The sequence below is a fragment of the Gracilinanus agilis genome, chromosome 1 (assembly GCF_016433145.1).
Source record: "Gracilinanus agilis isolate LMUSP501 chromosome 1, AgileGrace, whole genome shotgun sequence".
Lineage (NCBI taxonomy): Eukaryota > Metazoa > Chordata > Mammalia > Didelphimorphia > Didelphidae > Gracilinanus > Gracilinanus agilis.
The window spans coordinates 21,176,043-21,188,555 of NC_058130.1; the positions used below are offsets into that span (position 1 = coordinate 21,176,043).

The following is a 12,513-nucleotide window of genomic DNA, read 5'->3' on the forward strand; positions in this document are numbered from 1 at the left end:
TCCTAAAGAATGTAATCTCCTTGAAGGCAGGAACTATTTATTTCATTTTTGTCACAGGCGCTTGGCACCTAGGAAGTGCTTAATAATTGATCCTTGATTGCTGGAATATGTCGATCCCCAATGCCCAGCAACATGGTAGGACTATGCAGAGACTGGACTAGTGATTTCAATCATAGAAGGAATTCCTGGATGAGGAAACTCCTTGGACCAGTACAGATTAGGACCTTCTGATAGTCATGAGAATAAACCCCCAAATCTGGAAGAGGTTTAGAAAGAAATTTCTTTGGTCATTTGGCAGAGGAGGAAAGCAGGAAGAAGGCTCCTCTCTCTGAGAGATTGACATTTTATTGGGCTTCTGAAGGGGGTGGGGAGGGCCTGTATGAGGTATTCTAGGCAGTTTAGCTATTTTGTCCAGAGGGCAGTTCCCAGGCCAGGTCCTGGAGATGCCTTATCAGTAAGCATAAACATTCAAACAGAGTTCTATTAAGATGTAAGAATAAACATTCAAAATTGGGAAACACAAAACACAAGGTAAACCCTAGGCCCTCCTCTTCCAGTTTCTTCCAAAGAGGAAACCAAACAAGGTCCAGGGTTCACACCAGTCATAAGTAGTAGAGCTGGGATTTGAACCCTGGTCTTGTGACTAAGTCTCTTGCATCCCTTCCCTTATGCTACCTTGACTCTGAAGTCTGTATTCCACAAAGCTAAACTCCAGTAAACTTCCATGTCCCCTTAGGACTGTTTCAACCTTTGAAACCAGTTCAAGAAGAGTCATTGGAAGCCGCAAAAACTCATCAGATGTGTCTTTGTAAAAAAAAAAAAAATGCACAAGTTTAACCTTGATTTCTGCCTGATTTCTAACCAGGTTTGGCAGTTCTTTCCTCTTCTCTGTATGTTGGGATTTTTTCCTCCCAATACATATGGTTTGACATTTTCTTTTTCCTCTTTAAACCACTACAGGTGAAACCAAGTCTTAAACAACATGACGGAACTTGATGTATTGAACGTGTTTATCATAGCTGGAGGGACTTTGGCCATCCCCATCCTAGCCTTCGTGGCTTCATTTCTGCTATGGCCCGGAATGCTGATCAAAATCTATCATTGGTAAGAGAACTAGGTTTATAATAGACATTTTAAAAGGGAGGACAGAATCATTCTTGGATCTGCTCATCCCACATGGTGCCTGGTACTCAGCAGGTGACAAATGCTTCTTGGTTGATCGATCCTCTAGAATTTATTCCATTTTTAAAGCATTGTTGGAAAATATATTGAAAGTTCTTCTAGGCCTGCTCTCCAAAGGTACTAAGTGCCCTTTATTTTTCCCATGAGATCATTCACATCCCCAGATTCATATATTCTTTTTGTTTCAGGCAAGAAAAGAGCCCTTTTCTTTGAAAGACAAAGTATTTCCCTTTTGGTCTGGCCTATGATTTCTTCAGGATCCAATCCTGGAATGGGAATCCATTCTGCTAATGCATATTAGCAACTCAGTTGTAACTACCTTGTCCTAAAGAGTTGCCTGGCATCATCATTGAGAAGTTAAGTGAAGTACTTACCCATGATGGGGGATACCTAAGATGTCCAAGAAAGACTGAATAATAATAACAATTAATTTAATGTTATAGCAACACATTTCTCCAACCTTTGGGGTTTGTTAGGACATGAACAGATATTTCATTTTGAAACTCATACCAATTCTTTGAGGTAAATGCTATTGTTATATTCATTTTACCCATGGGGAAACTGAGGCTGAGGAATAGTACTTAGGGTTATACAGCTAGTTGGAGTCAGAGGTGTAGGATTTTAGGATTTCTGACTCCAAGTTGAATTCTTATCAATCAATCAATCAATCAATCAATCAGCATTTATTAACCACCTACAGTGTACCAGGCATTGTACTAAACAATGGGCATACTCTCTGTTCCAAGCTGTCTTTTGAGATCTTGAGAATAGATCTCAAAATCAAATTCATCTCTCTGTCTTTGTCTCTGTCTCTGTCTCTGCTGCTCTCGCTTTTAAATTCTTACCTTCTGTCTTAGTATCAATTCTAAGACAGAAGAATAGTAAAGGCTAGGCCCATATTGGTGAACCTATGGCACACATGCCAGAGGGGGCTGCTCCCTTCCCCCTCGCCATGCACCCCTCTACCCAAAAGCCCAATGGGAGTGCTTCCTCCCTCCCCTGTCTGGGGTAAGGCAGTGGGGCTCACATGTGGCATGAGGGTTACAGTTTGGGCATCTAAAAGGTTTGCCATCACTGGGCTAAGCAATTGGGATTAAGATTTTCCTAGAGTCATAGAGCTAGGAAATATCTGAGGCCAGATTTGGACCCAACTCTAGGCCTGATTTTCTATCCACTGAGTCACCTAGATGATGCCCCCTTCTCTTTAAAAAAATAAAATAAATAAACTTCACTGGAGCCTTTTGGTTTTACATCAGTGTTATATCTGACTATACCCCACCCACCTCAAATACCCAGAATTGATTTCTCCCTCATAACAAGGAAAAACAATTAAGCGGCAAAATTCTTTTCTTTTGAAGTATATAAATAAATTGTATTCTGGGACATGGAATGTCAGCGTATCAACATTTTTTCCTCCATCAATGCCAAAAATAAATAATTTAATTAACAAGTACAGAAGCCTTCTGGATGTACAAACTCCAAGACAGGGAGAGCCTGGGCATTGCTGCCTTGCTGCTTTCACTGAGAGCAAAATGAGGCAAACTCTCATCTCATGTCTTGGCTCATAGCTCATGGCTCATGGCTCATGGTTCATACTGTAACCTGGCTCATACCCATTTATTTCCCCCATCCCTACCCTCACAAGGTCCTAGAGGGCTTTCATAGAAATAGGAAATCCCTCTCCTGAGAAGTTGCTGTGTTGATATCCAATGTCTAAAAATGCAATTTATTTATATATTCCAAAAGAAAAGAGTCCAATTAAGCTGCCCCAGGTGGTGTTGAAAAGTGGAAGGGTTTTTTTTTTTTTTAGGATTATGCTGAAATTGTTTACTCTCATAATGATGAAAACCACTTGACTAAACTCTCCAGTGTTCCATAGCCAAGTAAAGAGAAGTTATTCTAGGGAATTAAGGAACTGAGTAATTCTGCTTCTGGGGATGATGTGAAATCTGGGAAGGTCACACTGTACCCTTTCAGCTTGTCCGCCTTTCTGGCTTTCTCTAGTTTAGACCAAGTGCCTATTTCTTAGAGTGCCACGGAAGGCTCTGATCCTTGAAAAGAACTTAATGAGATAGAAGAAATGCCCACTTCGGTGCAGGGACCAATACGGAGACTGTTGGGGCTCCATTTCCTTGGAGATTGGGGTTGCGTAACGCAGGAAACATGATGTCGCTATGCTTTTCAGTGTGTGTAGTGGGGAGGCTTTTGTTTGTTCCATAGCATGGAACTATTGAATGGAAAAGCCAGGTATAGTCAGTACATTCCTGCTCAGAGACACCATGGAACAGACTCTGTTCTTTGATGGAGTCAGCAATATGGAAGCAGGTGATTCCCAGGAGTCCCAGTGACCCTGAAGAATCTTCCTGGAGGTTGACCAGTTGGAAGCACAGATACTTTAGATGTGCCCCTTCATGATGTGGTGAAGCAGTCAAGGGAATGAAATAGATCTAAGAATTCTCTGCATTTTTGTTGTCGTGGAGCCATTTCAGTCATATCCAACTGTTAGGGACCCCATTTGGGGTTTTCTTGGTAAAGATACTCATGGTAATAAGGGTCAACAGCCAGGGAAACTTTTTGGATCAAATCAGGTAGCGTTATTGCTTTGAGAGACCACCATGAGTCTAAGGATGTGGACTCTAAGTGTCAGTATTGTGTAGAGAGTTGGATTGGGACCTGGGTTTTAATCCTAGCTCCACCATCTACTTAATACCCATGTGCCTTTGGGTAACTTAGCCTTTTTAATACCCATGTGCCTTTGGGTAACTTAGCCTTTCTGTGCCTCATTTTCCTTGCCTCTAAAATGAAGGGATTGGACGAGATGGTCTTTAAGGACCCTTCCAGCTCTAAGTCTATGTTCCTGTATAAAAGGGAAGTAAGAGTGGCAGAGAGCTTCCTGCCTCTTTGTAAATCATGGGAAGATCTCTCCTGAACACAGAGCAGCAGCCCATGTCTTCTCCATGGAAAGCCCAAAGGGACATTTGGATTACAGGCATCAAGTTATGAGTCCACTGTCTCATCTTTCCCTCACTGCAGACCATCTCATCATTCAGTTGAAACTGTTCACTCCAAAGTCACAAATAATCTCTTAATTGCTAAAGTTGCCTTAATTGCTTAATTGCCTTTTCTCAACTCTCCTCTTTCTTGACCACTCTGAAGCCTGCCAGTTACCCTCTCCTCCTTGGCCACGTCTTTTCTCTAGGTTTTTGAGATAAGCTCTCTCCTGGTTCTCCTCCTAACTATCTGACCACTTCTTTTATTGAATCTTCCTTCAGGTCATACCTGCTAACCATGGAGGGTCGTGGGAGGTCATCCAAAGCTCAGACCTGAGCCCTATTCTCTCTTCTCCCTCTCTACTAGTTCTCTTGGTGATCTCATAAGCCTCTGCAGGGAGAAAGAACACTGAATTTGGATCCAGAGGGCATGGGTTCAAATTCTAGCTCTGCCCTTACACAACCATTAGGTAGCACAGAGAATAGAGTGTCAGGTCCCAAGTCAGGAATACTCACCTTCCTGAGTTCCAATCTAGCCTCAGATTCTTACTGTGTGACTTTGGGTAAGTCACTTAACCCTGTTTGCCTCAAGTTCCTCATCTGTAAAATGATCTGGAGATGGAAATGGCAAAGCACTCCAGTGTCTTTGCCAAGAAAACCCCGAAGAGTCAGACATGACTGAATAAGAAAAAAAAATGCAGATGACTCTTAGATTGACTTGTCCAGCCTATCCTGCCCTCCAGGCTCATCTATTAGACATTTTGGACTAGAAGTCTCACAGACATTTTAAACTCAATACATCTAAAAATGAACCTAGATCTTCTTCCCCTCACTGCAAACCATCCTTTTTTCCTCATTTCTCTATTGTTGAGGGGACCACCAGCCCCCCAGTGACCTAGGCTCACAACCTATGACATTCTTGACTCCTCACTTTCTCTCATCTCCCATATGCAGTCAGGTCCCAAATCCTAGCTATTTTACCCTTAAAAATACATTTTCTAGACTCCTCGTTCTCTCTTCTGACACTGCAACTCCCTGGTTCAGGCTCTCACCACCTCACATTTGGACAATTACCTACTAGTAGGCTACCCTACTTGCTACAAATCTCTCCACTCTCCAGTCTATCCTCTACTTATCCAGCTATCAAATTGATCTTCCTAAAGAATAGATTTGACCAAATCTCTCTGTCACTCTGTGTCTCTGTGTCTGTCTCCCCTCTCTCTCTTTCTTTGTCTTTCTCTCTCCCTCTCTCCAGATAAAACAAGAAATCCCCTGTTTAGCTTTTTAAGCCCTTTGAACCTGGTCCCTTCCTACCTTTCCAGTCTTCTCATAACTTCCTTCTATCCACATATACTGCAACCCAGTCACACTCTTCTCCTTGCTATTCCTCACAAAGGTACTGCATCTCCCAACTCTGGACATTTTCTCTCATTCTCTCCCATGTCCAGGACACTTTCTCACCTCTGCCTCCTCACCTCTGCCTCCAAGATTCCCTGTTCCTTCAAGCCTCAGCTAAAGTCCTACCTTCTGCAAGAAACCCTTGCCAGCCCTCCTTAATCTTAATGCATTCCCTTTGAGATCACCCCTAATTCATCCGGCCTATTATTTTTTTGTATCCATTTTCATAGACTATAAGTTTCTTGAGAGCAGAGACTATTCTTTGCTTGTATTTATAAATCCAGCTCTTAGTACAGTGCCTGGAACTTTTCTGTTGTTCATTCATTCAGTTGTGTCCAGTTCTTTGGGACTCCATGGACAATTGGTCCACCAGGTCTTTCCATCCTCTACTATCTCCTAAAGTCCGCCCAAGTTCATTCATGTTCATTGCTTCCATGACACCATCCATCACTAACCATCCCCTTATCCTTTTTATCTTCAGTCTTACCCAACATCAGGTTCTTTTCCAATGAGTCCTGTCTTCTCATTATGTGGCCAAAGTATTTAAGCTTCAACATCAGTATTTGTCCTTCCAATGAATACCTTAAATTACTTTCTCTTAAGTATCGACCAATTTGATCTCCTTGCTGTCCAAGGGACTCTTGAAAGTCTTGTTCGGCACCACAATTATGTGATTCATGTCCATAGGAATCTCCAGCCCTAGTCTGTCTTTGGTTGAAAACCCCGTAGTGGTGTACAATTAGTTACTCTTAATGGCCATCAGATATGACAACCCTGCTTACAAAACTAGGTCAGTCTCATTTCAAGATAAAGGCATTTGGGGAAACTTGCTCATTTTGTGATCTATTTATATACTGAAAATAGGATTGTTAAATGTTAACCTTCTCTGAAGGCAGCAGAGGTTCTTTCTTACCTTCCATCTTCAGTCAACAGTTATTTAATAAGTCTACTATGTGCTGTGTGACTGAGCAAGTCAATTGTCCTCTGGAGATTCTAGGCAGCTATCTAAGACTGTTTCAGGGGTAGCTAGGTGGCTCAGTGGATAGAACATTAGGTCTAGGTTCAAATCTGGGCTCAGATACTTACTAGCTGTGTGACCCTGGACAAGTCATTTATTCCCTATTGTCTAGCCCTTACTGCTCTTTTGCCTTGGAATTAACTGATATTCGGTATTGGTTCTAAGTCAGAAGTTAAGGGTTTGAAAAAATAGTCTGTTACACAGAAGAAGCCATCCTGCATTGCTAAGGGGGAGTTTCCTCATCTTGGAGCTCTCTATAGTGATGAAATCACAAGTCCAGGTTCTAGCGCCTAGCCCTTTCCCATTGTGCACCAGACACTGCTAGACCAAAGTGACTCCATAGCACCACAGGAGAAAGCAATTAGCAGGGCTTGCTCTGGTTCACTGCTCTCACACCAGGGCATCTGTCCATGGTTCTGAGCATCCGTGAAGCATGGCCAGCCCATTTTCATTGAGGTGCTGGTGGCTGGGTCTTTTATGGCAAATGAAAGAAATGGAGGGCTGATTTTTATTGAGTTCAAGGAGCAGAATATAGACTCTAGCAAGACGCTGACAGTATTCAAAGGAAGACAGAAAAGGAACTGGGCAGCATTTCTAGGCTGTGCATTTTTTCGGTAGTTTTTTTTTAAAAGAGAACTAAGATGGGTAAGTGAAGGAAGGAATAAAATAAATACTTCTCCAAGGATTCAGTTCCTTTAAAATGATACTAAAGTATCCTGTAATCATGGGAAAAGATTTAAAAATAAATTATTTTAAAAACAAACAAAAATGATATTAAAGGAAGAAAAACAAATTTTAAAAACACCCATGTGAGAAGGAGCCAGGCTGCTGAGCTATATCTTGAGACAAGATGCAAAGTGGCCTTATTTTTTTTTTTTATGAGCTTGGCTGTTGAGGTCACAGGACCTTAAGGGGTCAATGTTATTCTAGAAATTAGATGCTCTGTTTTTGTGAGGGAGCTCTTTAGCTGTCAAATGCCCCATTGTTCCAGAGACGAGTTTACTATAGACTCTGTTTCTTCTCTGTAGGCTGTTAACTAGTCTTTTCTCTCCTGGTTTATAATATTTAAAAATTATAGCAGGGGTGCCCAATATGTGGCTGTGAGCTATTGTAAAAGATCTACAAAGGGGCAGCTACATGGCTTAGTGGATTGAGAACCAGAAATTAATATTGCCTATATCTCCTACCCTTAAAGGGATCACCATAATAAAATACTAGAAAGTGCTAGAGATGAATGGTTAACATATTGCTTAGCTGTGGCCATTTTGTTTAAAAAAAAACAATGACTGGGGCAGCTAGGTGGCTCAGTGGGTTGAGAACCTGCTTAGAGACAAGAGGGTCTGGGTTCAAAGTTGGCTTCAAATTCTTTCTAATTGTGTGACCCTGGGCAAGTCACTTGACTTCCATTGACTAGCCCTTACCACTCTTCTGCCTTAGAACCAATACAAAGTATTGATTCTAAGATCGAAGGTAAAGTTTAAAAAAAAAAAGGTCTTCAAATACACATTTAATGACTCAGCATGATAAAGATACAAACATATCTTCTCTAGACCAAATGATGTCTCCTATGCATTTGTTGCTATGTTTCAATGATAACATAAACTCATCTTTTTTTTCTAGCTTTTTTTTTTTAAACCCTTAACTTCTGTGTATTGGCTCCTTGGAGGAATAGTGGTAAGGGTGGGCAATGGGGGTCAAGTGACTTGCCCAGGGTCACACAGCTGGGAAGTGTCTGAGGCCGGATTTGAACCCAGGACCTCCCGTCTCTAGGCCTGACTCTCCATCCACTGAGCTACCCAGCTGCCCCCTAAACTCATCTTTATATAGAGAATGTTAAGGGTTTCCAAGAGAGATAGGCATGTTTGAAAGTAACAATAACCAGCATTTCCACAGAGATCAACACTTTCTGAAACATTTACCTATATTATCTCATTTATTATTAACCCCATTTTTTTACAGATTAGAAAACTGACTCAGAGATTAAGTAAGTGACTTGTGAGTGGTCTCACACACACAGCTATAAGTGAATGTAAAAGGTATTTATTAAGAATTTACAGGGGCAGCTGGGTGGCTCAGTGGATTGGGAAGCCAGGCCTAGAGACCGGAGGTCCTGGGTTAAAATCTGACCTCAGACACTTCCCTGTTGGGTGACCCTGGGCAAGTCACTTTAACCCCCATTTCCTAGCCCTTACCACTCTTCTCCCTTGAAACTAATATACAGTATGAATTCTAAGGCAAAAGGTAAGGGTTAAAAAAAAAAAGTTTACTATGTACCTGTGGCTGAGAATGCAAACAGAAAAAACTGAGGACTATCCTTGCCCTCAGGGAGTTTCCATTTTCTGGGGAAGAAACAACATATAGTAGGAGGGACTGATTGGTGGCCCTGGAAGAAAATCATCCTGGTGAGATGGGTGGAGCCATAAGGAAGAAAACTGACACTCCCGAGACATTGCTGATTTGATTATAGTTCCAGATTTGGAAAGGGGGAGAGGGTGGGTAGGGAAGGTTACAGGTATGTTTGTAATTACAGGCCACTGGTTGTGACTCACCAAATAGTTAAAACAAGAATAAATCTCCATTGATTGATAAATGTTACTGAATTCAGTATCACGGATCAAGTGCTGGACTTGACATTTACTAGATCTTCAAGAACCTGGGCACGTCACACCCCCTCTGAGCCTCTGATTCCTTATCTGTAAAATGGGGAGAGTCCTGGCTTTAACACTTATATTCTTGCATTGGCTCAATTGAGATGTTTGCAAAACACTTTGCACAAATGTAAAGAGCTGTAAATGTCACATATTATTATTGGTACTGGTAGTAGTTATAGCTTTTTGTCCCATATTTTCTCAATTGATGGATGTGAATAATACAATTACTATTATGTAGGATCCTATAAAATACTTAGAAGTTTAAAAAAAGGGTAGATCTCTTTGGATACCCACAGTAATCTACAATAGGACTCTTGAGAGAAAATATCCTGTTTTCTCTTTGGGTCATTTGTTTCGAAGGATGTAGGTTTCAAGAGAAAACAACAACCTTACAACCAAGAGCGCTCGCCTAGAGCTTAGTTGCTGAAAGATGGCTTTGTTCTTGATTTTAGGGAGTCCTTCAAGTGAAATTTGATGGAAGGCCTTTAGCTCTTTCAGAAACTACAGAAACTACGTTCAACTCAAAAAATGTTATTGACCAGATACTATATTTGGTTCTGGAGACACAAAGCTGAAAAATGAAACAAAGAGGCATCATGGGAACAGTGTACAAAGTTCTAAATTTGGAGTCAGGGGACCTGGGTTCAAATTCTGGCACCTGTGTAAGCCTTTTTTCCTCATCTGGAAAATGAAGGGGTCAGAATAGTGATCTCCAAGGTCTCTTCCAGCTTTCAATCTATGATTCTATGAAATAATCCCTGCCTTCAAAGAGCTTACATTCTACTGGGAGGATACAGCATAAACACAAGTAAGGGAATACAGATATACATGTTGTCAGGCTCTGTGTGATGAAAGGAAGGAGGAAATGTTAAAGAAAATAGAAAACTTGAAGAAATCAGCAGGGGTTTAGAAAAAAAAAGGATTTACAACAATACCAGGAAAAATTTTTATTTTATTTACTCTCTTGTAAGCAAAGCTTCTAAGATGGACAGTCTATAATCTTTGTAGATAATAGATGGGTTTGCCTTTATACTTATAAGCCTGGGAAGCCAGGTTCAGCTACAAAAAACAAACAGACAAACAAAAAAACACAGTGAGGCATCGATACCAAGGTTACTTTCATTCATTCCATCACTGTCAAATGAGTGCAAAGGACAGTGACGGGAAACTTCAGGGAAATTGGTAAAGAGTAGAATGTCCTATTAGCAACTGACTTAGAATTTAGACAACTGCTACTCACCCCAAGGTAGACTAATAACATATGAGATGGTTTGGAACATGCTTGTTTTAGTATATGCAGAAGTGGGGAACCTATGGGCAAGGAACATTGCATATATAATGTCTTATGTTGGGTATCTGTTGGTTCATTTTGCTAAGTTATACCCCCACTTCTTTTTGCTATCTGGGAGGTAGATTGGAAGAGGGATAGAAAAACAAAAGATCAATAAAAAGATTTTCGTTTTAACCCTTACTTTCTGTCTTGGAATCAATACTTAAGTATTAGTTCCAAGGCAGAAGAGTGGTAAGGGCTAGATAATGGGAGTTAAGTGACTTGCCCAGGGTCATACAGCTAAGAAATGTCTGAGGTCAGATTAGAACTGAGGTTCTTCCCTCCAACACCAGGAGTCATCTAGCTGCCCCTCAGTTTTAGGTTTGTCATCCCATGACCCTAACTAAAACTGTATCTCAAGACAAAAACAACACCATCTTTGCCAGATAGGAAGTTATTGTGAACGAGCGTCTCTAGATTTATTTTAAGAAAATGATACCTGATTTGCCTCTTTTTAATTTTTTTCTTTCACATTCATTTTTCAATGTTTTTAATTTTACTTAAAAAATAATAATTTTAATATATTGAGTTCCATATTCTCTCCTTCCCTCCTGCCCTACCCATAGAGGAAGGAGATAAATTATATGATATCAGTTATACATATGGAGTCAACTCGAAATATTTCCATCTTAGTAATGTGTCAAAAAACCCAAGAAGTGAGATAATGCTCCTTCAGTCTGCTTTCAGAGTTTGTCAGTGTTCTCTCTGGAGGTGGAGAGCATTGGAATTCTTTAGAATTGTCCTGGATCGCTGTATTAATCAGAGTAGCGTAGTTTTCCAAAGGACAATATCGCTGTTCCTGTGTACAATCTGACATATCTCTTTAAGGAAGATTCTCCCCAACCCCCAAATGTGCTGCTTAGCAAAACACACCAGATACATCCATTAAAGTACCTTTTGGCCTTCCTGGCTGAACGCTGAATGACTAGGGACTTGGCCAGGTTTACTTTGGCACCCATTGAGGCCCTTGCTGAAATGCACCCAGAGGCTAAAGCCCTGGAAAAAATCTCTGCATATGACATGCTCAGCAAAATGCATCCATTCTGGAGGAAGGCCAACGTGGTCTTTCCACTAAGGAGGTCCTCGTAAATGTGTCCGTTTCCCTGGCCTCTTGTCTTCAGCCTTACTTGCTGGGTTATGCTCATTTTTTTCTCTTTCTCCCCATGTCTGTCTCTGTCTTTGTCTCACCGTCTCTCCATCTCTGCCTCTCTGGCTCTGGCTCTCCCCTGATTTCCTCCCCCTCTCTCCCACATTCACATCCACCCCTTCTCTCTAGGTACTGGCGTCGGACCCTGGGCTTACACGTTTCCTACACCTACTCTGAAGGCTATCGGTTCTGCTATTCCTACCGGGGCTCACCTACCACCTCGCCTTCCCTTCTGATGCTGCACGGCTTCTCCTCCAGTAAAGACATGTGGCTTAAGGTAGTCAAGGTAGGCAACCAGCATTTCCCTTTATAAAGAGATGCTGAGATCTGGTTGTGAGGTAGCCAATACATGACTTAGATTCACAAGGAATCGAGTTTGAATCCTGCTGCAAACACTTGTCTGCTGTGTGACCCTGGGCAAGTCACACAACCCTGTTCAAACTCAATTTCCTCATCTATGAAATGGGAATAATAGCACCTGCCTCACAGGGCTGTGGCCAGGATCAAATGAGCTAAGATATGTAAAACTTTTTGCAGATCTTAAAGTGTTACACAGGGTGTCCCCAAAATCTTAGTGACTTGTGGAACACCCTGTATTAATGTTAGCTGTTACTAAGACTTTGTTGATGAAAAGGGTTAGTCCATGTTATTGCAGGTCTATAATAAAGAATCCAGAGCCACAGACCCAGCCTTTTGCTTCAAGTGGGTTAGACTCAATGATTTCTAAGGAAGCCTGGTACAGTGGGAAAGGAGCTGAATTTAGAGGCTAAGGTCCTGGGTTCAAATGCTGGCTCTGC

At 41.4% G+C, this 12,513-nt stretch overlaps 1 protein-coding gene across 1 annotated transcript in view; it reads left to right on the top strand.

Annotated features, from left to right (window-relative positions):
- Positions 1-552: 552 nt before the first annotated feature.
- The window catches only part of ABHD6 (abhydrolase domain containing 6, acylglycerol lipase), a 29,200-nt gene continuing 17,239 nt past the window's right edge, over positions 553-12,513 (top strand). Inside the window, exons 1-2 of the mRNA XM_044659175.1 lie at positions 553-1,104; positions 11,846-12,002. Coding sequence (XP_044515110.1) covers positions 983-1,104; positions 11,846-12,002 — 279 coding nt within the window. The 5' untranslated portion in view covers positions 553-982. The remainder of the gene's footprint in view (positions 1,105-11,845; positions 12,003-12,513) is intronic.